Source organism: Meleagris gallopavo, chromosome 6 (assembly GCF_905368555.1).
Source record: "Meleagris gallopavo chromosome 6, MGAL_WU_HG_1.1, whole genome shotgun sequence".
Lineage (NCBI taxonomy): Eukaryota > Metazoa > Chordata > Aves > Galliformes > Phasianidae > Meleagris > Meleagris gallopavo.
In genome coordinates this window covers 3,258,486-3,285,796 of record NC_139409.1, presented here as the reverse complement: position 1 = coordinate 3,285,796, position 27,311 = coordinate 3,258,486, and the positions used below count along the sequence as shown (strand labels likewise).

The following is a 27,311-nucleotide window of genomic DNA, read 5'->3' as shown; positions in this document are numbered from 1 at the left end:
CCCCCCCCCCCCCCCCCCCTAGTTTTCTCTACCCCACCATCCCTCGATTCTTCCCTCCCCCATTTCTTCTTCCACTTCCAGCATTTTTTTTTTTTTCTTTCAATTTATTTTATAGAAGAAGGAGGGCACTATTTCCACTAGCTGGGAGGACAGTCCGTGCACATCACGTGCAGTGTCTGCTGCGCACTGCCAGCTGCCAGCTCTGAATAGCAGGAAATGTCCCCATGTCCCATTTCCCAGGGAAATGTCTCCTGTGAGCTCCTCCAGCAAATGCAGAAGTTGCATGAGGAGAGAGACCGGCAGAACAGGGATGGAAGTACAGGAGCTTGGCAAACAGCTATGGAAATGCAACGTAGGTAAAAAGGGATTAAAGCTGATCACTGTCACTGCACACTGGGGAGGGGGGAGAAGCATATTCTGTTGATTTCCATTTCAGTTTCCTGTTTGTATTTTTTTCCCAATACGTGCACATGCTCATAGAGCCTTTAAAAAAAAAAAAAAAAAAAAAAAGCAAGCAAGTAACAATCAATTGCTGTAGAAACCTCATTTTATGCAGGTTTCGTAACTCTCCCTGGGCCCTGTGGGTGTCTCGTTTAATGAACAGGCCCAGATCTGTGTTTTGCTGGATGTGGGAGGGAGCGGTGGGAGGGGAGAGCGGCGGCTGTGGGTATTTCAGAGCTGGGAGCTCGGAGCGGCTGCTGCCATAGCACTGAGCACAGGGGAATTTTAATTGGCCGCCTTGTGCAAGGTACGTTGGGTTATTTCGGGGTTTTGCGACCAGTGCTGGCTGGTTGGTTGGTTGTGATCTCGTTAACCTTGAGGGTTATGTGTAGCTATGTGGTGCAGGAAGGGTGTGAGATCAATGAGATCTGCCTTACGGTGGTGTCTTATGGATAAAAGTCCTGAAGCAGCGTAAAGTTGGGGAATGTTTTCTATGGGTAGGAATTGTACCTGTGCAGGTGACCACAGGCATGGAGTGCATTTTCCTGGAGTGCCAAATGCACTCGCATGAAGCCCTTTGTTTCATCTAGACATACTGCCCTGCATAAAGAAGGCACATCATATTTAAGTTATTTAATTCCTAATGTGATCCAGAGCCGTAGAACCCTCTGCTTGCTCTCACCTTTCATTTTCCATCAGGTGATGCTTCAGAGCACTTTCATCCCTGTCCGATGCTCTGTGCTGGGGCTTCTTCCTGAATGTGGAGAGGAATTCTCCACTCGTGCCAGGCAAGCAAGCAACATAAACCTGATGAAATAAGGCTGCAAACCATGCCTTCATGCTGGGCTTGCACAGCTCACCCAGCAGAGTAAAGAAACCAATACCCAACTAATTAGTCATGAAGAGGGAGGCTGTTAAGCTCTCCAATTTCTGCAAGGGAGGGAAGCAGTCAAAAACTTGGAGATAGCTTAGGTGTTGATAGAAAAGTCTGGGTCAGAGGCCCAGGAGAGCAGCAACACTCTGAAGAGTTCTGTGCTTTGTTTTTCTTTCTTTTTCTTTTTTTAATTGTTATTAAATACCAAACAAGATGTTCAAAGGCAGAAGAGGAGGAGCTTCAGTGCACAGGAGGGTGGGTTTGTCATTTTTAAACTTTGATGTTGTTTAATTTGGATCTGAACCAAACCTGTGCAACTTTGTGGAAATTTCCTATGGCCAGGAAGCTTCCTTGAGCAGCTGCTCCCCAAATGAGGTACTTTTCATTATTGCTACTGCAATTACTTCAATTCCCAACAAGCTGTAATATAAGATTTCTGAGGACTTGCAAGGAAAACAGGCAGAACTGTGTGTCAAGACCCTGCTTTCAGTTTGGCAGTGTGTTCTGGAGGCAAACAGTAGAAGCATATTAGAGGCAGATTCTAGGACCAGGTAGGGTTTGCATCCTTTAGAATTCCCAGTGCAACAGCCGGTTGTTGGGGGATCACACTGGGAGTGGACCTCAGAAAGAGGCCAAGCTGTGTTTGTTGCTCTTAGTGCCAGACTGGTAGGGAACTGTTTACATTCCTCTTCAAATGTAAGAGACTCATACAAAGTATTTGGGGCTCAACGAACAGGAATTTTCTTGTGAAATAGTTTTGCCAGGGCTTCTGGCCAGCTCTTCAGGTCATCAAAAGACCTGGGTTTTGGCACTGAATGCACCTCAGTGAGCCGTGGCATCTTGGAATGATGATCAGAGGTTAGGAAGCATTGTGACTGCTGGCAGGTCTGTCCTGCCTTCACATTGTAATTTGCCCTCCAAGAGCACCCGAAGGCTCTTATTAAACCCTGGGAGCTTCCTACAGCACTAAGTCTTTGCTAATGCCTTGAGCACTAGGGGAGAGTGCAGGGATGACAGTAATCCAGGCAAGACTCATTCTTCTTCCTGTGTATAGACTCTAAGTCTGCTCTTATTTCTGGCAGACACTGGGGATGCCACTCTAAAGGTTTTATGTCCTCAGGCTTTTTTTGTATCACTTAGCAGGGCAGATTAGTGAGGTGTTGAAAGCAAGTGTTTCATTTTGGCACCTCGTTAGCTTTTGGGCTTTATAAACCTAGAGTAAGAAAATGTCTGTGAGATGGAAGGAGCATCATGTAGGGAGTCAGAAGACATCAGCTCGTGGATGGGTCTGTAGGTTCACTCATCGATATTTGGTGAAGCCATGAGGTTAATCATCTGCTGTGGCAACTTTATGATGGTCCTCTGTCTTTAAGCACAGAGGAAATGAAAACCCCTCTGCTCCTGCTCAAGTTCTGGAGGTCTTGAGTGAAAAGCATGGAGCAGGATGATGGTGCTGCTGTACACTGAGCTCCATCGCATCATTAAGCACTTGTGCCATTGGCTCTTCCATTGTCCCAGGTGATGGACACTCTGTGCCTCTGGGTTGTTTTCCAGGCTGTGATTCAGGCTCTGATACTCTGGACCTGACTCAGTACTGCTTTGATGTGGATGATAATGTGTACTCTAAAACCAAGATGTGGAGTACCTCCATCATTCCTTCTGCTTTTTGAGGCCCATTTGCTTTGGAAAAGCAAAGTAAGCATATTGAGAGTATAGGACCAAGAATGTGGAGCTCCAGTTCCAAAGTTGCTATCAAAGACATGACACTAACATAGTACCTAACTGTAGACTTCTGGCTTTCCCATAATAGTCTCACTCCAATGGAAAATTGAGTTGTCTCTTCTCATGATTTAATTTCCTTACATGCCTCCAAACAACCTGCAGTTACTTCACATTTGACGTGGAGTTTGATTGAATAACACCAAGTCATTTTGTGTTGCATATCAACTACAGGGTCAGAGTAGTTCTGCTTCCACTTGCATGCACTGCTTGCAAGTGATAATAATGGGAGTCATAGGACCAAGAGAGATTAAAGCACTAAATAAACATCATCTCACCTGCAAGCCTTATCATACTTAGGATACTTGTCTTGTTATTTGCAAAGGTTGAATGATGTCCCTAATTGTCGTGAGAGGGATCTCTAGCGTTAGCTTTTAACGAGTAAAATGACACATTGCAGGTGTTTAATTCTGTTGCTAGAGAAAAGAGACCAGGTATGCCCAAAGGTCCACTTATCTCAGTCTGAATTAAGTTGTGCTTCTCATGTGACTCAAATCTTTGTCGGTTACAAAGGGAATCTGAGGTGGGTAGTTCAGTCTGTACACAACCAGTGAGGGCAGATGGGTTTTGTCCTTTTGAAGTCAGTTGAAGGTTTGTGATTGTTTTTATTGGGCTCAAGAGCGAGCTTCCTAAGGAAAGGCTATGGGCTCCTCCCAGTCTGGGTTTGGAGAAGGGAAAAAATCAGTAGACTTGGGTCATTTGATGTTTATGCAGAGCTTTTGCATTCCCTATTTTTGGGGGAAAAAAAAAAAATTGAAAAAGAAACATTTTCTCCTCCCCCACTCATAGCTTCCTTTTTTTGAAGATGGACTGAGATGAGAGCTTGCACAGGGAAAACAAAAGTTGTTCTTGGGCAGAAAACAGTCAATTACACAATTTTATGCGAGAATGTTCAATGCATGTTTGACTCTTTTTAAGCTCCTGGATATCCACTATAACCAAAATCTAATGAGATTTTAACATGGTCTGTGTTTTTACTACTTTATATTATTCTCCTTGTTGCCTGAGGTTCTGCCATGGAGGTGACCAGCAAATGATTTGATGACTAATGCATAAAATCAGCAGCATTAATCCAGGCTACCTCATCTCTGATAAAGCAGAACATGCTTGGAGAAGGACAGCATGGAAAACTAGAAAGAGTTGTACTAACAGTTCTTCCATATGCACTTGCCTCCCCAGGGAGTTCCTGAGCTGGAGCTGATGCCTTTGTTTTTGTTAGCTTTTAATTGATTTTTTCCTAGCTACTCACCCAGCTACTTTCGAATGTCATGTATAATACACCCATAGCAACAAATTCTCATGGCAGTGAGTTCCAGGGTTTAATTAGGCAAGGTGAGCAATGTGAGACATCCTACTGGTTGTCCAGAGCTGGCCCCATTGCTTGAGGGCAGAGCTAGCTCTGCTGTGCTCCAGATGTTTGCTGCATGGGAGCCTGGACCAAGAGCCCAAGGGTCTCATGTTGAGGGTGGGAGTCTTGGTGGGGTGCGTTATTCTCTTGTGGTTTTTAAATGATGTTGTGAGCTGTGCCTACCTGCTTTTATTGCTGCGCTGCTCAACAATTTCCTCAGCTTAAGAAAACATTGAAGTGAGACCCCTGAGTTCTTTCACAGACAAACTTCTGCTGGCATCTACACGTTCCCTGTATTCCATGCTAAAGCCTAATCCTAATAACTACCACCTCTGTTGCTCTCTCTCTACTTTTATAGTCTTTTTTACCTCACTAATTCCCAATTCTCTCTTAACTCGCACATTGTGTGTTTCTTATGGCTATGAGGTGGCTCCAGTAAGTTGGATGCTAATTCATAGTGGGGCTTGACAAGAGAAACTCTGAACAGCAGCATTCACTCCACTGTTGGTGTTGGTTAAACAAAGCTCAGAGCTGTTTTTCTGCACGACAGAATGGTCTTTGTGCTGTCCTGAATGCAGACTCAGCTGGAGCATGACACGTGAGGGAGATGGCAGTTGGAAATGCAATTAGCTGCATGGGAAGCTTGGTCCTTAGAGAAAAGCAGCCAAGATAGGGATTAAAAGAGGAGCAGTGTCTCAGCACAGGTCACCAGAGTTTGTCCCCACAGCCTAACGAGCTTGTGAGTTCATGGACTCTGAGCTGTCTCTGATAATGAAAGAGGAGATCCCATAGTGCTTGTGAGCACATTCATGTGGTGGTACTTTAAATCAAGCTGGGAAAAAGATCTAGGTTAAAAACTAACCTTGTAAAGAAGCTAGAGTCCAGGGTCCAAGCTCAAAACAAGTATCTCCTTTACTCCAACCCCTGAAAATGAACCCTTAATGCTAACCCATTATCTCTTCCCCAGCTCTCTCCACAAAAAATAAAATATAAATTTGGCTATGCTAATCATAACAATACAGTTATTGAGTTGATGGAGGCGAGGAAACATTTAGGTCTATGATCATTCCAGTTTTAAGGTCCCTGTATTTGTCTCAAAACACCACTGTGATGTGATGTGAAGTGTTGGTCCATATAAACTCAGTGTGACAAACTTTTGATAAGTTTGTCCACTAATTTTTGAGAAAGGAGCTTGCTACTGGCAGATTTAGCGCAGAGGTGAGTTATTTTGCTCTATAATGTGCATCCCTTAGAGTTGTAACCTGAAAGGACAAGAGAGCTTTACGCTCCAAGCTGCATACTGCTGCCAAGTGGAGAGACGTTTGTCTGTCCAGGATTAAGTGTTCATGCTCTCTGTTGCAAGGATGGGGAGGAGACTGGAAAGCCTTCATCTCAATATCCTTTAGGAAGGCTTATGCAGAGAAAGAGAACAGCTTAAGAAGGGGAGAGACTACATACGTGGTCATGGCTTTCCCATTCCAGGCAGTTCAGTATTAAAATCCTCTGAGCATAAACCTATTGTTTGTGCCATGCTATTTCTTCTTGAGAAATCTTTATTTTTATTGACTGATAATCTTCAATACAAAAAGGGGATTCACAAAAGGAAGGTGGAAAATGAATAGTTCCTGTGTGAAGATTCAAATTTTCTTAATTTTGAAAAGTGTTTGAGTTTTCTGACTGAATGTGTTTCCAGGAGAAATTTTATGCCCCATCTGACATGTATGGGGCTTTCCAGGCATTTCATGGTGGAACAGTTGCCTTGGAGCTACAGACTTCAAAACAGAAAGAGATTCTTCAGAAAACCGAACATGGAGCTCAACAGTTCACCAAAATAACTTTTTATTTTTGTTCCACCCACTCTTCTTGCAATTTCCTCCAGCTGGGTGTAACTACCCATTGTGGTTTCTTGAGAGATGTGTGTTCCTGTTGTAATATGCATTTAGTAGTTTTTGGACAAATCCTGTCTAGGACGAATGCTCCTCCCAGTGACCCAGTGGCTGCTCCATCCGTTAGATGGTCAGGAAACTGCTTATGTTGGTATTATCTGTTCCATCACCCTTTGTTCTTCCCCTGCTGCATTGCTCAGCAGACAGTCCAAGAACACCATGGGTTATAGAGATCTAGCAATTCCTATAGATGTTGTTGGTTTTTTTTTTTTTTCTTTCCTTCTTTCTATCAGCAACTGTTGTGCTTGGACCCTTCCTTGGATGTGTACATCTTGCAGTTCTGCCCAAGGAATGCACCATCCTTGAAGGTCTTTTTCCCCCAGCAGCAGCAGAGCCATGCAAGAAGAGCAGACAGAAGCCTTCTGAATGGGCTTCATAGTAGTTCTGCTCACGCTTGCCTGGCCTTTCCTGTAACACAGAATTACAAAACCACAGAGTCGTGTGAGAGCTGAGCCCACGAATGGAGGAGGATGTGACAGTCCCAGATTTCTGCTGAGTGCTCTCATCACCCAGCAGCATTGCAGTTGTTCACTTTCCATGTAAGCACATGCGCTATGTGACCGGACAGTCATGGTTCTTTTGTGCCCTGTGCTTGAGTCAACATAGGTTTTGTCATCAGGTGAGGAATTTCCAGTCCCTTTTGCCTGACTGGGTTAGAATAAATGTACAGATCTGATAGGGAAAATATGGAAATGATGGCTGGAACTCATGTTTACCTTAGTGGGTGATGTGATGTGGCAATTTAGGTCTTTCTGTGGTTGCAGAAAAGCTGTTTTGAAAGCTGATTGGTGCTGCTTATTCATTCAGCAAGCGATCCCAAACTACTATGTTTGGGCTGGAATTATCCCAGCTCAAGATGTGGCAGGTGATAGATCCTTAATGAAATGGGATTGCAGATGGGCAAGAGTGTGAGACCAGCTCATGGTTGAAAGAGGCAATGCTGCAGACCAGTAAGTCCCCCTTTGGACATCTGGGAGGATCCCTCCAGTTCTTCCATTGGAAAAAATAACTAAATTAGCCTTAGAGTGGAGCTGTGATGTTGCATGTGTGCCCCTTAGCCTCCTGTCAACTGCTTATGGTTCATCACGTTCCCATTGAGTGAAGCTGTGTGTATCCACACCCTTTTGTCAAGTCTTTTGTTTTCCACTGTGTGTGGTTGGGTGGTTTCTCTGGTTATTTTGATATGAAGACGGTTTGGGAAAGACTTTCTGAGCCTGGCATCTATCACTTATCTTTTTGTTCTCCCAGAATAAAACCCATTCTAAAGAATCCCAGAATCATTACAGTTGGAAAAGACCTCTAAGATCTGCGAGTCCAACCTCAACCTATCCCACCATGCCCACTGACCACATCCCCCAGTACCACATCTCCACGGTTCTGAACACCTCCAGGGATGGTGACCCCACCACCTCCCTGGGCAGCCTGTGCCACTGCATCACCACTATTTTGGAAAGTTTTCCTTATGTCCAACTTGAATCTTCCCTAGTGCAACTTAAGGCCAGAAGAAAGACCAGATGGGGAAAATGCCCCGGTCCTAGCAGACTTGTTCAAGGATTCTAATGCTACCCCACTGACTGCTTGCTGCTGTTCTGTTGAAGCATTTGGAAATGAAATGCTTTCACATAATTAGCCTGATTTTATCCTCTGATTAATCAAGCTTGAAAATGTGTTCAAGCTTAAATACTCTCCAGTACTTATGTGAAGCAACTTTATCTTTGTCCCTACAAGACAGGGGTGGGGAAAGAAAATATGTCTGCCTTGTCCTCATGGTGCTCTTGGGTGAGGGCTGGCTGTTGTTTTGCTTTGTTCCTGGCTCTGTTGCTCTCTATGGGAGTGGCCAGGAGGAGGCTGGATTCCGGCTTTTGACCTGTTTGCATGCATAGAGCTTTCCTCTGGGACAAGTCAGCAGTGTTACTGCAAAAAATAGCCTTGTGGTCATGCAGAGCTTGATGTATGAACACTTGCAATCTAATAAGATTATGGAATCTTTTTAACGTTTCCAATTTTTTTCAGAAAATGTAATTTAAGAGGTAGTGGTTACTAAGGAGAAAATAGTCATTCATCTTTGCAGTTAGTTGTGTTTGGACCTGAGCAACCACTTGAAACCAGACCTGTTAACCATCCAAACTGCAAAGTGTCCCTTATTCTGTGATGCCATTTCAATCCAAGTCCCAGATTGACATAGAAATGGAGCTCCTAAGCAGGCTTTGGAAAGTCTGGGGTACTCGAACTCTTAGTTAGCAATGAGTCCAGCCTCCAAATGAGTCTCAAAAATGAGACAGTCCCACCTAACCTAGTGACTGAGGGGATCTTTTTATATTCCGTGGTTAGGTGTTCAAGATAATTCTTCCCATTAAGTGTAAATAGCTTCAAAGCTAGTGTGTTTCATCTGTCTCCATCCATATTATTTTCATCACCACGGCTTTCCCCCCATTAGTCCCTCATGACATGCTATTAGTCGACTCACACTCACTTCCTCTGATAGATTTCTTTTGGGTCACAAGGCTGGGAAGGAGGAAGCTACCAGAGTGTGCTCACGTAGTTGTTTTTATTTATTTATTTTTTAAATTTCATATTTTGTCTCTGTAAGTTCTGCCCACTTCCACTTTAGGGAAGCCGTCCTTTGCGTGACACAGGAGTTGTGACATTTAACAACAGGTCTTATTGAGGAAGGAGCAACGCCAGAGCTCTGCTCCCTCAGAGGCCTGGACACTTTGCAATGGCTGGCAAGGCTCTGCAGCTCGATACGATTGCTTACAATGCCAAAAGGCGCAGAGTGTGGCACAAGGGTAGAAAACTGGTGAGAGATGGGGAGAGATGCTCTGCTTTATCTTTTGTGCCTTGTCCTACGGGGATTTCTCTCTGAGAGACAGGATCTGGCACCAAGTGGGATGAACGTGCTTCAAGAAGCTTGAGGTCATCCCTGCACATAGAGAAGATCATGATCTATGTGAGATGATGTCCAGCTGGGGCAGCAGGAGAGTGGGCTGCAACCTCAGTGGTCTATGACATCACCTCGTCTTGAGCTACTGGGTTTCTGTTCTACTGCTTTGAAATGCCTTTTGAGGACAGTTAATACCTCTGCCAGCTGTCAGGAGTGGGAAAGGCTGAATGTTTGAGATGAGCACTGCAGCCATGGGTAGATGGATAGTCATGCAGGGAGCTGATGTGTGCCTTCTGTGTCATACCCAGGACATGTGTGCAGCTGAAGCTACCTCATCTTTGCTCCAAGTGGAAGAAAACTTTTCAGCATGCCTGGCACGGATGGATGCTCTCATCTTCAAGCCTCTGCTGCAGTCAGGTAGGTCAGAGAAGATATTCTTTGTCTCTAGCTCTTGCTTTGATTAACTGGTACGTACATGAAGGGAACTGCCCTGAAAACATAGCAACTGAGAACTCACTGGGGGCTGATCTGATAGAGTAAGTGACAAATAGAGTTATTCTATTTAAGACTGTTCTTAAGGATGCCTACAACTTTTCATGCAAGTGATTCATGTCGGTTTTAGAAGTTTTTTAGGTGGGGTGGATTAAAAGTGTGGACAACAGGTCAAAGGAGGTTCTCCTCCCCTTCTACTCCGCTCCAGTGAGGCCACGTCTGCAGTACTGTGTTCAGTTCTGGGCTCCACAGTTCAAGACAGACAGAACTGCTGGAGGGAGCCCAATGGAGGACCACAAAGATGACTGAGGATCTGGAATATATTTCTTATAAAGAAAGGCTGAGAGTCCTGGGGCTGTTTAGTCTGGAGAAAAGAAGGCTAAAAGGAGAAAAGCTCATCAGTATCTAAAGGGTAGGTGTTAAGAGGATGGAATCAGGCTCTTTTCAGTGATAATCAGTGACAGAACAGGGAGTAGTGGGCAGAAACTAGAATATAGGAAGTTCCGTATGAACACAAGAAATAACTTCTTTACTGTGAGAGTGACAGAGCACTGTAACTAGCTGCCCAGAGAGTGATGAAATCTCCTTCTCTGAAGATACTCAAAACCCACTTAGACCCTTTCTTGAACATGCACTCTAGGGAACCTGCTTTAGCAGGATTGGATTAGGTGCTCAACAGAAGTCCCTTCCAATCCCTACGATTGTAATCCAGATGTAATGCAATCTCCAAAACTGCTTTCCAGCATAGTACTGCTTGTCACATAGGTATGACCCCTAAATTGTGCTTGTTCTGCCTCTCCTTTCTTGGTCCATCTTCACACCTGGCTTTGAAGGTGAACTTGTGGATGGGTGCACGTTCTAAGCTGGCAGTAAATCAGAGCAGCTGCACTTAAGTAACAACCTCATAAATATTCACAAGCTCACCTGGCCAAAAGTGGTGAGACTGGATTAGGCCAGAAACCTGTTTCCATCTTATGCTGTATTTCCTTCTGGGTTTAACCTCCAAGGAGACTGGGATTAATCCTTTGGTCCAGGAGCAAAACCTCCCCAAATTTTCCTCTAGTGCTTGAGTCTGAGCTGAGTCTGAGCCTTGCAGGCTGCTGTGACCACACTCCCCGTGAGCATGGAATGGAGAAGGCCTTCGGATGGATACTTCGTGCAATTACTCGTAGAAACCAAACCCTAAATAATTATCACCTCCTTCCTCCCTGTAATTACTTTCCTGTAATACTGTATGTGCTTTACATTGATAAATTGACCTGAGTACAAGATAAAGGCAGTGTCTTCCACAAGATTTCCTGGATTCAAGGCTTTCTGATAGTCTTTTCTTCCCTGTTTCTCTCCCAAAGAGCCTAGTGACCAGAAAGGAAAGGAGAACTTTAAGCTCTTTCTGCTCCTGAACGATCAATTTCAAGCTCTCTGGAACCTCACAGAAGAGAACTACCGGATAGTGAAGGAAAAATGCAGCACTTCTGAGTCGTTCTGCATTCAGGATATTTACATTGTCTGGAAAGGAGACCTGTTCCTAAGCTTGTACATCCGGTAAGTACAGAAGAATAAGGTACCAAATTCATCAACCAACTCTGCCAACCATGGTAGGCTGGTACAAAAGGGGTGCACTTAGTATCTTCAGTCCTATTTGTTTGAGTTCTGTTATAAGGGTACAGTAGGGATTGCATTCAGTATCTGTGTATACCATCTCATGGGGATGAGGAGGGGAAGATGTCATCAGACAGAGTTCATATTGCCATTTTTTGCCATGTTTATTTCCTATCAGCAAGGGGTATGATAGAAAATGGTGGATGTAGCAGTGAGAGCACAATGAGTAATGTACTGTCTCATAGTTGCTTCTATAATCAATTACATCAATTATCATCAATGCTCTCTGTTTATCTGCAATGCAAAAAGTTTGCCAGTATCACTAGAATGTGTGTAACCTGTATGTTGATGTCATACCATGAAAAATGAGTTATGGGCACTAGAGGTGACGTAAAGATCAGAACATCTTCAGTCTTTCATTCATCACAGATATGGCCAAGCTCTTGCTTGATGGGCTGTGCCATCTAGGCAGATTGGCACCTGCACAGGAGACAGAATCAAATCACAGAATGGCTTGGGTTGGAAGGGACCCCAAGAATCATCAAGATCCAATCCCCCTGCCACAGACAGGGCTGCCAACCTCCACAATTAATAATAGACCAGGCTGCACTGGGCCCCATCCAACCTGGCCTTGAACACCTCCAGGGACAGAGCATTCACAGCCTCTCTGGGCAGTCTGCTGCAGCACCTCACCACTTCCTCCTGATACCTAACCTAAATCTTCCCTCCTTAAGATAGTGAGAGAAGATAGTGGTTCTTCAAGTCTTGGTTTTGTTTTGGATATTTTGTACTTGGATGGAGGGAGGAGGAAGGGCTACTTTTTGATTTGTTTTTACTTGGACAGCATCATTTTGGAAAGCTATGTGCAATAAACTTTGCCTTTATATGAATGGGATTTGAAGCAGTGTAAGTTCACTTGGAAACGGATTCAGTGAATTAAAATTGGTCTGTCTTAAAAAGGCACGTAGGAGATGAAAACTTGTGCTGAGATTTCAGCTGACACCAAGGAGGAACTCATCTGAAGATTTCTTTTCCTCTCATTTTGCAATTAAACCTGTTTTTTGGTGCTGATTCCTGCCCAGCTCTGCTGACTCACTCTGCACAGCCTTAATCCTATGATGTCTCTCCTTTTTGGAGTGGTATAGGAGTAAGCGAAAGCTCTACCTAAGGGCCTGAAAATCAGCAGTAAATAAACAATTCTGAAAATTTAACAAATGATAATTAAATCTGGACGGAATACTTGACTTGTTTGAAATCACTACTGGAAGAAAAGTTGGTGTTTGCTAATTAAAAGTACAGCTTGATCTCCCTCTAGTGAGAGATGAAATACATGGACGTGGACACTTCTACTTAAATTTACCATCAGTAAATCACGTGTTTTTAATTCAAGGAGAAAAAGCTCATACATCTGAAGCTGATATCCCAAGCTTAGCCTTTGTAGATTTCTTCTCTAGGGCTGTTGCACAACTTCACTTCTGCTGATGCTAAAAGCCAAGACTTAAACTTCCTAAAACAATGCTAGTGCAGAGTCAGTGAAGGAGTTACACCAAGGAGCTGACAAGGGGGACAAAGGGGGGTGAGTCAGTGTGAGAGGTACAAAGCAGTGTCTCTCTATCTGCCTCGGAAAGGTGGATCTGATATTGGATTTCCAGGCAAGCTTCTTTCTGTCACTTAAACCTCATTGCTAATGTTTACCTCTAACTCTGTGTTTTCCTTTGCTAACAGGTATTTTGTCACTTTTGCCAACTATGTCGTAGTCCATGGCTTCGAACATGCCACAAAGAGCAAAAGGTCAGTGGGCTCAAAAACTCTTATTTAGGAACAGTCTGCAGATATCCCTGTGTCTCTCTGCAGCTATGCATAGCTCAAAGATTTTGGGCAGTGGAATTCAGTAAATTTGGGAATACACGTAAGGAGAGGGACCCGAGGAAGGATTCTGTGGGAATCTGGCAGGGAATTTCCACTGCTTGCTCCAGACATTGTCAGAGTCTCATGGAAAATAGGAACTGAAAGGATGAGTGATGGGCATGAGAGGATTTACAATTGCTTCATTTGAGTCACTGAGAGTGCAAACCATCATGAAAGTTATGCCATGTTCTGTACATCTGTGCATGCAGTTCCTATTTGCAAAGAACAGCAGAGCCGGAGGCAGAGCAAATAAGGTTTGGAAAACGAGGTAGCAACAATTTGCAGAACAGTTAGTTAATGAACTTTTCTCTTAATATGTCACCATGCAGCGAAGCCTGGAAGCACCATAAGACAGTGCTGAAACAGTTCCTCACAGACTTCACCTCTGAGACCTCCATGTCATTGGCCTTGTACACCGTCCTTCACAAACCTATCCGCGACCACGTCGAGCAGTACATACTGCTCCTTAACAAGCTGAATGAGGTTCTCAAAGAGGTGGGAAGCTTTATGTGATGTTACTTTGCTGGCTTATGTTAAAAATTCATGTAGAGGTCATGGGGCTTTTGTGGTGGTGGAAGAGAAACCAAAGGAGGCTGAGAGGAAGATGATTTCCAGTGGTGTTAACAAGCACTGGTGGGGCAGAGTCCACCTGAAGGTCTCAAAGCGATGAGCAGTGAGCCCTCCAGCGTAGTTCAAGCTGCTTATCATAGGGAAGAGCTGCTAAGTGGCCTTAGATCTCACACGTTTGCTAGTGGCAGGGATAATGTTGGATTTGGGAGGCTTTCCTTGCAAGTGGGTTTGGAGGATTAACTTTCATTAATCCTTTGAATTCAGAGCTGCAGAGGTTTTTTCTGTAGCTATAGCCTAGAGAGTAGATATCCTTTTTGCCCACACCTGAAGCATCAGTCAAGCCTGTCTTTCTTTATCAGAGCTCTGAAAAGGACATTGTTAATAGCGCTATCAAGGAATATGTGAAGCTGAAGTCCTTCATTAGCCAAGTCCTGGATGAAGCTTGTTTTACCAAGACCTTATGGAAATCCTTGGGCTACAAATTCACGGTGAGTTGCAGATGCCTAGTGTGACTTGATGGGGTTCTCCCTCAGCATTCTTACACTTGTGTTTTTCCATGGAGAAAATTTGATATAAATCATGTGTTTGAGGCTTTGTTTGGAAGCCAGCGGAGCAGGACAGCATGGAAGCCTTGAAGAAACCGTATGGTCACTAGCTCTGTGGCAGTTGAGCCCTGTGTCTTGTTCTACCTACTATCAGCTGGCGTCTGCAAAAGCTGTTGGCTTGATTTGCATGTCCTCTTGCAAATCGTTTCCTGATGCTTTTGGTCTACAACCTTGATTTTTGTGGATGTTTTGCAGGACATGCTGTGTGTTCCTGAAAGAAGGCTGTTGGAAGATAGCAAAAATCTTCCCATCTCTGCCAGTACAAATCGATCAGACCGCATCCTGCTTTTTGATGATGTCCTTGTACTAATTCAGGTGAATTTTCCAACCTTGAAGGAAGATTGGAAGAACAGCACGGATGAATGATACTGAAATTTACATTCCTGAAATACTGAAATTGCAGCAGAACTTGCTGTTCTCAAAACAGTCTCAGATCCATGCACCTGTGGTTTGCGCTAGATAGTAAAAAAAGAAAGCCTAGCAGAATAGGAATAGAAGAGGATTTGCGTATCTTTTTCCCTAGTTAATGTGTACTACCCAGCTAACACAGGTGGTAACCCAAGCCCACGCCTATGTATGAATCTGTTCATTTTTGTTCTTGCTCATTCAGAGAGGTCTTGATGAATCAAAAATCTTGCGCTGTTAACACTTGCACATAGGACTAAATACAATATTTCATGGTCCACTCTGCTAGTGGCATGGGAGTAGGAGCTGTAGTTGTTCTTGGGGCTATCTCAGGGTGTGAAGCAGACAGGGAGTGTCTTGGATGAACACATAGTATTTGTTCAAAGCTGTTAAGTCCAGCTTTGCTTGCTCTGACTGATGGTATCTGTAATCTAGCTTGGCTCTCCATATGCACCTCTCTCTGCTCACTCTTTAGTAATGTGCCAATGCCTCAGGTGTCAAAACACAACTTCCATGTGATCTGGTATGTCTTTTGGGCTCCTTCACTCATGAATCCCTGTGATAATGCTGAGCAGACCCACACAACTTGGTTGTCAGGGTCTAGACCTGAGGAAATGAGATGGCAAATACCTTATTCATCTTTATGTTGTAGATTTCTTGGGACTGAGCAAATTCTTCCCCAGGCTCCCTTTGTAGTCAAGGGAGAGAAACACATGTTCTCTGGGTGTGGTTCATCTGACCTGTTTTAGATGCCAAAATTAGGATGAGTTGAATCATGCCCTCAATGCCATTAACCAGGATGAGAGCTGAGGGTAACCATCCAACACAGAGATATCTGCATTGTAGACATCTCTCTTCAGTCAACGGTTCCCTCCCTCTATGTCTCATCTGCTGCTATGACTGTTACTGAGGCATGTGGAGACATAACTGAACTGGGATTGAACTGGTTGTCTTGGTCTGCTAGCTGGGGACTGCAGATGATGTCTCTGGTGCTGGGAGTCTGAACCTTCTTTTATATCCCAATCTGGTAGATACATTAGTATTTAATTCATGACAACTCTATGATGCCGATACCCAACCCTGTTCAACTACATCCTTGCAGAATGCAGCTGAATAATGTAAGCACCTGGACTTTAGACATTGAAGGGAGATGTAATATTAAACATGGTCTTCACCTAATATTTCAGCTGTTTCTTCAGCTTGGTGTTTTCCCAGTTAAAACAGCGACTCCACAAATGTCATCATAGACTGTTTGTGGCTGTATCATCTGGTATCTACATACTACATAGATCATAAGTGAAACTAGAGAGGGCTGTGTGGCAGAGATGGGAATGCTGTCATATAATAGGGAAGAAACTCTTGTACAAATAAGTACCATCGAAGAAGGTGCCTTGGAACAGAGGGTCTGTTACTGCTAATGGTAGCCATGGCCTTGTGGACCACCACTTGTAAGTGATACGCTAATAACTTTCTTCCTTCTCCTATAATTTTTTTTTTCAGTCTCTGAAGTTTGTCACTGTAATGTCAGATAGATACATGGACTATAAAAGAGGGTATTTACTGTGCTGCCAATCTTGCCCTGCTGTTCAGTGGATTGACATGGCAAGGGTGAAGTGTAATGTTTATATCAACATAATGTCTTCTCCCTTTTGTTCCAGGGAAACAGCTTTCAGAGCTTTGATCTGAAGCTTGTATGGGTAGATGAAGCCTGCAGGGAGAAATCAGCTCTGGGACCGTAAGTGGGAAATTCTCCTCTGGGAGATGTGTGTGGGGAAAGTTTTCAACTTAATTACTTGATTGGGGGACTGAGAGGATGGTTCTTTCCACCTCGTGGGGTTCCTCTGGGGCTACAGGCAACTGCAGTGCTTCTTAAATGGGATTGCAGTAGCTTGGACTTCGACTGCTGGTATTTGCTGATATATTGAAATAAATTAGTAATAAAATTATAGAGAACAAAGATGAGTTTACTCATTACTAGTTGATTACCTCTTCAGAAAAAAGAATTGGCTGCAAAAACAGCATTAGCTTCTGAAGAGAAATGAGCTTCTGTTTGACTGAAGTTTTTCATAGTCCTCAAAATGTCTTTTGCTTCACAGGTATGGACTCCGCATTATAACCCCAGAAGAAACGTTTGTTCTCACTGCCAAAGACCCACAGATGAAGGTTAGCAGTGGTCAGGGCCTTTTTGTTCCACCTAAGATACAATGTACCAAGTTCTGAAATAGGGAAACTGCATAGAGAGGATGTCTCCTCTGCAGTGGGATCAGAACATTGCCTACCAAGTGGAAGCTGACATACCGATGATCTTTGAGGTCCCTTCCAAGCCAAACCACTCTGTGATTCCATACCATTAAGCAGCATAATTCTTAATCAGAAGACAGATTATTGGACCTTACAGCTGCTTAAATGTAGCTGAAACCTTTTATCTGTGATTTTTGTGGCCTTTTTTTCTTTTTTCTTCATTAATTAAAGCACTGCTGGGTGAGGGAAGGGACTGCTCCCTCTGCATGGCACAATTCCCCAGGGCAGTGGGCACGACCCCGAGCTGCTGGAGCTCACGGAGCATTGGGACACCACTCTCAGACATAGGATTTGGTTTTGGGTGGTACCACATGTAGCCAGGAGCTGGACTTGGTGATGTTTGTGAGGTTCTTCCAAACCAGAATTTTCTCTATGTCTTGCTGTTGGGAGCCATTTTGTTTTCTTCACTTCAGCACTCCTCTTCCTCTGTTCCTAGGCTGTTTGGCAGTGGAAGCTGAACCAAGCCATCCGACAGGCTTTGAATGGGAAGCGAGATTTCCCCCTGTGGGGTAAAACTGGAGAAGGCACCGAGCCCTCATCCTACCGCTTCTTCACCTACGTCTTCAGGCTGGAGAGCAAGTTCAAAAGCGCATCCTATGAGGGTGAATGGCACTGGGGAAAGCCTCATGGCAAGTAAGAATCTCTTTTTGCCCCCTTCCTGGGCAAGAACATGCAAGTATGGCTATGCAAAGATGGCCTAATCATAGAATGGCTTAGGTTAGAAGGGACCTTAAGGATCATCTAGTTCCAATGACTCACTAGCTCCAGCTGCCCACGGCCCCATCCAACCTGGCCTTGAGTGCTCCAGATGGGGCCTCACGAGGGCAAAGTAGGGGAAGACAGTCACCTCCCTCACTCTGCTGGTCACTCTTCTTTTGATATGGCCCAGGATGCAGTCAGCTTCTGGGCTGATGTCATGATGCAACACTGATGCTCTGATCCAGTGGATGCACAGATGGATGTATAGATCGTGGAATCATAGAATTGTTTGAATTGGAAGGGACAATCATCATTACAGAACATCTAGTCATACTCCCCTGCTATCAGCAGGGCCATCTACAGCTCCATCAGGTTGCTTAGAGCCTGTTCCAGCCTGACCTTAAATGTCTCCAAGAATGAGAAATAGTCTGTCCCCTTCTTTCTTATATCCCTCCTTTAGATACTGAAAAGCTGCTAACAGGTCTGCCAGAGCCTTCTCCAGACTGAATAGCCCCAGCTCTCTCAGCTTTTGTGGTAGCAATGGTAATGGGGGGACGGTTGGACTAGATGATCTTGTAGGTCCTTTCCAACATCGTGACTTTATGATTCTATGATTCTTGTTCCCATAAGGGAGATGTTTCATCCCTTGCATCATTTTTGTGGCCTTCCTCTGGACATACTTCAGCAGGTCCGTGTCTCTCCTCTGCTGAGGACTTCACAGAATGGGTGGAATATTCCATCCCATTCTGATTGCCAGGAACACAAAATATGGGCTGGTGGTCTCCCAGGGTGTGCTGGCTTCTCTGGTTCCTGCATCACTTGCTTCCACAGAGAAATCTGGTGTCGAGGACAAATTCAGAGGACAGTTGAGACATGCCTAATTGCTTTCAGGGCTTGGTTAAAGCTTGAGGCCTACCATCTGATCTACTGTATAGTAGATGTCTTGCTAATTACCCTGATTTATGTAGTAAATTGTAGAGGCTGCCCCTAATGTGGTAATGATCACATTGAAGGCACTGCACTGGATTGTGCTTATAATTAGGAGTTAGACTTGAGCTAATGTTTATTACTATAATTTCAGGCCCAAGGCATAAAATCCTATCGTCATGACAAAGGGGAGAGAGAAAGGAAAAAAAAAAAAAAAAAAAAAAAAAAAGGCAATTATAAAAATGTTGCTTGCAAGGAAGCAAAAAAATTTTTCCCTGTGGTATGAAAATCTATTAGAACATGTGAACTGCTCACTACACCAGCCCAAGTTTAAGAAATAGCTTGGCCAAAAAGGAACTGTTTGTGAAAGAAAGGTTAAATGGTCCCAACTAAAATCCCTTTGAGGAAGGATAGAGCTGAAGATACCAAAACAGATTGTTATGGAAGTTGTATACTTCCCAAATTAAACACAGATTTATTTATTTATTTACACAGTTTGTTTCTGTTGAAGCCATAAGAGTGTAATGACTTGTTTTAAAAGAGCTGGAAAATAATCAGAATTTCTGGAATCAAAAGTTTGATCTCAAAGCTTTTCTGGAACAGCTACTGCCTTGCTTCAAATCAGCACTAAATAGGTGTTTGGAGTAGAGCTAAGCCTGAGGCAATCCTTTACATAACCTCCACCTTACCCAACACATGCATTACCCATGGAGATTAGAAAACCACTGTGTGCAGGTACAGAGATGCACTTTCCCTGCACTTTGTCTCTTAATGTCTTACGGTTGGAGAAGCGTTGTGAAGAAGGATTATCTCTGTTCAGATTGAGTGACTTAACTAAAGTATCCCAAGAAACCTGTGGCAGAAGTGACTAATTGCTTGGTTGCTAGGCTTTTCTGCCCACTGCTGAAATTGCTGCTCCGAGGGACTTGCTGCTAATACAGGGTTACAGGAGATCGAAGCTGGCCTTGATGGCTTATCTTCCTCTGAAGGAGAGACTGGCATGGCAAAACACATAAGCAGAAGGCTGTGGTTGTACAAATCAGGGCTCTCCAGCAATAATTTATGCATTCTTTGCCATTCTGTCCCAGTACTTCTGATGCCTTGAAGTGGAGGAAGGAGACAGTCCCACTGAGAATAGCTTGAGCCATCCCCGTGGCTGGAGTTAGCATTCTGTTCGGTTTGAGCTCCTAGCAAAGCAAAAGGAGATGTATTTTAAATGTATGTAAATTGATCTGCCCACTTTGCTGTGTGCTAATACCCGAAAAAGTCTGTCTTGTGTAGGTGTTTAGAACAACATCCTTGATGAAAGTCAAGACAATGCGTCATGGCTTTGGTACTGCACCATTTTGTATTGTCTTTGGTTGTAGGCAGACAGCTGTGTCTGGGCTGATGCAAGATTTAAAACAGTGAGTGGGTGTGGGTGGAGGGGGAGACGGGGAGCTGGAGGAAACTCATTCACAGACGTTCATTATCTGTACAATAATTTGAGCACGCATTGCACTGACTGTTCTAGTCTCATTGTTGCATTGTTATCTCATGTAATTATTTCTACAACCCCAGCACAAAACAGATGAAAAGATATGATCCCTTTAGGCCAGTGCTTGTCTCTTTTGTTTTCATAGCATCTGTTAGAGTGAATTTCTGGGCCATGCTGTCATTGACTTGCCTACAGGGATGTGCCATGCTGGAACTTCAGCTGGCCTAATCACATACTACACTGTAATTACAAAAGGATCACGTACATTGTCCTAAATGAATGACCCAGCAACTCTAAAATATGCTTTTGAGATAAGGGATTTTGGAAGAAGATTCTTCCAGCTCATTCTAGGGCATGAAAACCTTATAGTATTAAAACCTTTCAGTACAGTCCAAGGTGCATGAAGAACTTCCCTCCTTCTGTCCCCAGAGGAAATGTTTTGATTTATCAATCTCTAGGTTATGCCTTGATGATTTATGTTCAACTGTGAATGATGCTGGTGATAAACCTTCTGTAACACTTGCTTCATAATGCAGGGGGACATTGAAATGGCGTGATGGTCGCAACCATGTTGGAGATTTCAAAGAGGGCTTGGAGCATGGGTAAGCCTTAATAAAAAAAAAAAGAAACAAAACTCAACTACTTTGATTGCTTACTTGGCCGAGGAACATACAGGAACATACTCTAACAGCCCAGTTTATTTGTCTGTTCTTGGACACCTGCAATAGACTTAATGAGTTAAAACTTAGTGAGTGAATTGCCAGTGACTACAAAAAGAAAAGGAGAGAGTGCAGAGGACCTGTTATGATGGAGATATCTTCATCTGATTGGATGAATGTCAGCTTTGAGCTCTAAATCTAAGTGAAATAGTTCATATAAAATACCTTGGAAAGTAATTTTTAAGTATCTTTTAGAACTTCTCTAAAATTCCTTTTTTTCAAAGGAAAGTAACCATACTACAAAATTCAAATATTATTCTCCTAAAATTTTCTGAAAGTAGGACTTTTAAGGTATCTTATTTCCAAAAGAGTGCCAGAATAGATGATATTTTAAAAAGGAAAATAAAAACTTCACATTTATTGAGTTGAGGTTAAGAAAACAGTTCATTAGTTTAGTGTCAGAGGTAAAACTAGCTCCAGCCATGTAAAATCTCGTTAGCAGATTCTTAGTTTTTAAACTTGATCCTGTACAACTGAGTCACTTGTTGCCATGCTGACCTCTGCCATATCTCCCCTGAAGGTTTGGAATATGCCTCGTCCCTCGCCGATCTGAAGACCGGTACGATTGCTATAAGTGCCACTGGTATGAGGGCAAGATGAGAGGCTATGGAATCTGTGAGTAAGTAAAAGCCAAAGATGGACTCTGGGGAAAAGGGGACTCCACTTACAATGGCTGAAGTGTTTTCACATCTCTATGGAAGGCCTAGTTGCAGTGTAAAACCCAGGATAAAACCAAAAGCTCAGCAGCTTTTGGTTTTGGCTTGGTTTGCTTTTGCTTTGGAGATGGGTAGCATGGCTTCTTCATCAGCCCTATGATTCCTGAATATTAGAATAGTAAGATCTTCCTCACAAGCCAATACCATTGTAACTACCCAACAAAACATCCTCTGTGTCCTACAAGTGAGATTGTCATTGGTGTTTGCTCCTGTTGTTGCAGAGTAGAGTGCATGGTGTGCAATCAGCCCTGCACAGCATTCGCTCTCTCTCATCTGACTGTGCTGTCTCAACCAAACTTTACAGAGAGGACATAAACGAGGACATAAAATTCCTTATTTACAAATAAAACACAGCTTATAGCACATGTAGAAGCCACTAAGGAACTTGAAACCAACTGAATGGTGCAGTGCTACTGTGTAGTGTAAAACATGACAGCATATTGATCATTAAATATGACAGCTCTGCTTAGCTTAAGTGTTTTCTGTAGCAGTGAACAAAATCTATTGTCCAGCATGGCTAGAGCTCTGAGAAGCTCTTTTTCTCTGAAGATGATCCCAGGAGAAGGGGTGGTTGGTGGGAGTAGGAAGGGGAAGGCAATTCTGGCTTCCTGCTTGGTCTGACCTACTCCCACCCTGGATTTATTAGTAATCACTGGAACCTGGCTGGCAGGAGGTCAAGGACTGAGCAGCCTCTCCCAAGACAATTGCAGGCCTAAGTGGCATGTCCTCAGATAATGCTGAAAGCTATCTGTGGAGTGATTGAATTGGGTGATGCGCATTCCTAGTGGTGAACCACTGCAAGCTCCAGAGCTGCTGGTCAAATATGTGCAGTGTTTAGCTGGAAGAGTAGCCTAATCTACTCATTTTCTTGTCTTCCTACTCCTATAGTGGCTATCAAATATGCACTGTCTTAGTCTGTTCTGCTCCCTGCAGGTATGGGAATGATATGGTCTACAAAGGCTACTTCAAAGATGATGTGCGTCAAGGGTTTGGTATACTGGAGAACTTCTCAGCTGAGCATCCATTTAAATACACGGGACAGTGGGAAAATGACAAGAAGAATGGATATGGAGTTTGGGAAGACAAGGACAGGTAAAGGCAGCGTGGTTCAGAGTTGGCTTTAAGTGCCTGACAGTATTCCCCAACTGTTGGCATGAGGAAAGCCTCATGTTCTGACAGGGGGAATTGAGGATGAAGGGGGAATGTGTTCAGCCTCTGCTATACAGCTTGAACTGCTGGGGAATCTGAGTTGGAACTGTGCAATAAGTCTGGCTTTTGTTCTTCATGGAGCACTGTATTGGGTAAACCTAGCCTCTGTATGTGGTGCATCAAATTGACTAAAATGTGGTGAATCAAGGGAAAAGTTCATCTTGTTTCTCTTGCTTTTCAGAGGGGAGAGATACATAGGGACATGGCTTGATGATCACAGGCATGGACAAGGCATTGTAGTCACCCAGTCAGGTGTCTGCTATCAGAGGACATTTCATGCTGACAAAATGGTGGTGAGTATCCATCTTCAGTGGACTATCTAGGTAATGTGACATGGAATCCCTCCATCAAAGACTAGATTAAGCTTTCACTTTGTAGTTAATTTCTGAGGGAAAACAGAAGGCAGGAAAATTAAGTGTTGATATTTTACTACAATACTGTTTTTGAAGAACAAAGCCTAGATAAAGCCTTCTGTTTCTTATCACCTTCATGAAGTACAGGTAGGAACAAAAAGTGAGGCTGTCACCTTTTGTTCATGCTAAAACACTTGTAGTTTAGCCTTTCAGCTGTTCATCAGGTCACAATTATAGAACTGAACTCACATTTCAAATGCCATGCTGGTAAATATGATACTTGGAGATTATTAAGTCTTTACCTTGCTAACGTGAGCATACCTATGTTAAGTTGTCTTTCCAGTTTGTTGAAAGTTAGATGTTGGTGTGAGGAACTGTCATGGGAGAGCTTGGAAATAAAAGTATCTCTTCTCATGAAAAAAGCATGCTTAAAAAAGCAAACAACTTCCCTCCCAGCATGGAAACCGTTGGAAAGGCTTTCCGTTCAAGTTCCATCTGTGGGGAACCAAACTAAAGCTGTCTTTTGGACTACCAGCTGCCAAAGGCAGCTTTAACTTCACAAGGCTTTCGAGTGGGGAGCAATCGCTTCAGTTTTCCTAGTGGAAAATTGGTAGGGCCAAGAAGCTTCCCCTGGAAACCTTTTGTTTTTGCCAAAAAGGGCACTTTCCATCAAGAAAACCATTCCGGTGGAAAAGGTATTACAGCTTTAAAAGCGACCACATTTTCTGACTGGTTTGGGTACACACAAACCTCCGTGCTCAAACCTTGGGCCAAGCCCTAGCGAGAAGTATTCACCCCTTTGGCATAAGTTATCCTGTGTCTGTTCTGCATCTTTGTGTTCTTTCCCTGAAATGCATGCTACTGTAAGCAGCCGTGGGAGCTGGGAGGCAATGGACCGAGTCATTTTATGAGTGCTTAGGAGAAGCTTATTAATGCCCTGCTGACTGCACAGCATAGGACAAAGCTAATCCTACATGGCAGCCGCCTTCCTCTTTTCTCTTAACGTGCTTACAAAGAATGACACAGCTGGTTAGAGTCACTGGAAGGTCATGGGACTGGGAAGACCATGAGTTCACCCATATCACAATTCTTGGTGACCACTCTGGATCAGTAAACTGCCTTTTGTTCCTTGCTCTAGGAAAATAATTGTAGTAGTACAGTCATTTAAAACCATCTGGCTAATCAGTATGTCTCCTCCACGCTGTGATGCCTACTGGGCTGTTGTAGACCACCTCCTTGCTTTTCTCTTTAAAGTTGCATATGACTTTTTGGGCTTTCAGAAAGGTTCTCAGAATCTGCAGCCCATAAATGAGTTTGAGCCAGTGGCCATTTCTAGATTAACTGTAGCAAGTGTGAAATTAGCACCATGAATTCACTACTTTTGCTTTTAAATGAAGGGTTCTGGGATTCTGCTCTTGGAAGATGACTCAGTCTATGAAGGAAACTTCACACAAGACCTAACATTTGTTGGAAAGGTGAGCACATATTTTCTGGAGGGAGGGGGCATGAACTCTGAGGAATCCATTAGTTTCATAGAAAGCAAGCAACTATATAGGAAGGCTGAGATGAAATAACAGTTTATTGTGTCGTTTTTTCTTATATCTTGCTTTGTTTCTTCTGTTATCCCTCATTCTCAGAATGGAAGCTGCAGCAGGGAGATTTCAAGCAGCATGGGGCAGGGGATTTGGGCATTGTATTGTTTTTAACTTGAGTGTTTGCTTTCTTCAGTTGTTACTGCTGTTTTTTGGAGACTTCTAGCTGCATTTTACAATTGCTGTTAGAATGCTGTACTCTCAGAATAAATGTTTTAACCTTTATAGTGGTTCAGGAGCACAGGAAATGGTGTGGAGAACAAAATGGAATTACAGTACCAGTGTTCTGCTAGCATAACCAGGGTGTTAACACAGCTGAATGATCTTGGAAGTTTGATTTTACAATTTGGCCGCTGCGTTCACACGTTCAACATTTTTTTTTTCAGTCGATCTTTAACCGAAATATCTAGTCAAAGTGTTCACTAAGTGCCCTATTGCAGGGAAAACGAGTCCTCCAGCTTGTTACAGGAATGTATGGCAAGTCTGACGGGAAGTGTGTGGTCAGATCAGACTGAGCTGACGTTAACAACTGATGAGTGATGGTAACAACTGCAAATCAGCCCCATCATTTACTGACTTGTCAAGGGAGGAAGCATTTGTCGTAATCTTCTTCAGCTAGAGGCGTTGGGGTGAATTTTGCAGAGACTGATTGTAGTGTTTAAATGCAGCTTCCTCCAAAATTAATGTTTGGTTTGAGTGGTTGGCTTAGAAAAATCTGCTCATTACGTGAAGATAGAAAACCTCTTGTTATTAGCAGTAAGGATTTCAGGTTTGCCTTGGAAGATAGATTTGTTTCAATATTGTTTGACTTTGAATTTGGTTTAATTAAATCCTTTTAAGTTTCAATCAAGCTACTGCCTGCCTTCTCCTATTTTGGCCCCAGAGAATTTAAGGTTTTTCTTGGTAGCAGCAAACGTTCTGAAAGCTTTTATGGTGACTATCTTATGTTTCCCTCTATCTATGAGGCCAAACTTGCTTGTGGTTTTAACAAGCAGTGGAAAAATAGAGGAGAAATTTCAGTTCATGTCTTTCAAGCCAGAAAATTTTATAACTCAAAGATACTGGCTTCTTCTTGTCAAATATAATAGAAAAATCTATAATAGAAAAATCTGACTCTGTGATTGTGGTGGTCTTCTCCCTCCATAGTCCTTCATGTGTCACTCAATATCGGGGATGTGTTTTCTCCAGTGATTGTTACCTTAATGATACTACTGCTTTGAATGCTAAAAATGTACACATCAGTGTTGGAAGTTGCTCTTAGTCACCATTTCAGAAGCTGGCTCTGTGGAAAAGAGAATATGAGGGCTTAGTCCAGCTTGTTTCCTCTTGCTAATGAGATCTTGGCACAGTAATCCCATATTTCTCTCTTGCAGGGAAAGCTGTCATTTGCCAATGGCTTTATTCTGGAGGGAACCTTTACTAATAAATCGGGCCAAGGCCTTCAGACGCAAGGTATCCTGAATACATCAAACGAGCAGCTGGATGAGAGAATAACCAAAGCGTGAGCAAAACCAGCTGATTTCTTGGGTTGTGGCTTGTATTTTGACAACACCTGAAAGAGCCCTCGATCACTCCCTACAGGGATGAAGGCAGTCCTTGCCTGAAAAAGCGGGTGAAATCTTGTGTTTATACAGGGAAGGGAGGAGGAGAGGAGAGCACAACTTATCATTAATCTCAATGTCACATGGGAAGCAGAAAACAGATGCTCGGCCCCTGTCTTCCCATTGGCCATCGATACTCCCATCCTCAGTCTGGAGAGAGTTTGGGAAGTGATTTGTTCATGCGTGCACACATTTCTCTGCATATGCATTGGCACATGCATGCACCAACAGACAAAGCTAAGTTGCTAAAATATATCTCCTGCTCCTTTTCTGACTCTCTGGGCTCCTATCTGAATATTTCTACTTGATACTTTAGAGAAAGAAAAGCAAAGAAAGTAGCAAAAGGAAGAGGTGGCAAAGTCTCTCTATCCTTAGGAATACTCCTGAGTGGAGCAGAAATCCTGTGATGAATTAATCAACAACGTTTCAAATTACCAATGTTCCATGCACCATGAATTATTTTCTCTTAGCCTGAATTATTGCCAGGATAACAGACTGAAGTTGTTTTGTCTGAATAAGCAATTAGGCGCTAGTGGCCTTCTCTGCTCCCATAGTTCTTGCATTGATATCTCATTCTGGAGGACTTTCCGTATTTAAAAAGTGAAGTCTGAAATGATTGCACCCTTCCTCAAAAAAGCTTACTGCCATGTCATGTTGTGCAGTCAGCTGGGCCTCAAGGAGTTCCCGGTAGAGAAGAGGTGGAAGGGAATCTATGACCAGTTCCTGGAGTTCATCCATTCGGGTTGCAAAGAAGAAATGGAGGAGTCTTTTACAGGATTCCACATACAAACAAGCAAGGAGCTCCGGAAATCTCAGGAGTACCTCTTCTGCCAAAGGTACGAGTACTGCATGCCATCATTGCAACG

The 27,311-nt window shown here is 43.4% G+C and overlaps 1 protein-coding gene across 6 annotated transcripts in view; it reads left to right on the top strand.

Moving 5' to 3' along the window:
- ALS2CL (ALS2 C-terminal like) overlaps positions 1-27,311 on the top strand; it is a 42,891-nt gene that overhangs the window by 7,156 nt on the left and 8,424 nt on the right. For 2 of the 6 annotated variants that reach the window (XM_085226893.1, XM_010712287.4), the window contains exons 2-17: positions 9,581-9,689; positions 11,114-11,306; positions 13,089-13,154; positions 13,601-13,766; positions 14,201-14,329; positions 14,642-14,761; positions 16,510-16,586; positions 16,948-17,014; positions 17,589-17,785; positions 20,792-20,857; positions 21,495-21,593; positions 22,624-22,782; positions 23,081-23,192; positions 24,650-24,727; positions 26,218-26,345; positions 27,108-27,281. In XM_085226893.1, coding sequence (XP_085083019.1) covers positions 9,581-9,689; positions 11,114-11,306; positions 13,089-13,154; positions 13,601-13,766; positions 14,201-14,329; positions 14,642-14,761; positions 16,510-16,586; positions 16,948-17,014; positions 17,589-17,785; positions 20,792-20,857; positions 21,495-21,593; positions 22,624-22,782; positions 23,081-23,192; positions 24,650-24,727; positions 26,218-26,345; positions 27,108-27,281 — 1,940 coding nt within the window. Of the gene's footprint in view, positions 1-120; positions 357-629; positions 749-8,987; positions 9,189-9,580; positions 9,690-11,113; positions 11,307-13,088; positions 13,155-13,600; positions 13,767-14,200; positions 14,330-14,641; positions 14,762-16,509; positions 16,587-16,947; positions 17,015-17,588; positions 17,786-20,791; positions 20,858-21,494; positions 21,594-22,623; positions 22,783-23,080; positions 23,193-24,649; positions 24,728-26,217; positions 26,346-27,107; positions 27,282-27,311 lie in introns of those variants that run through there. The other 4 variants (XM_031553828.2, XM_085226895.1, XM_010712286.4 and 1 more) reach the window with 4 other exon arrangements.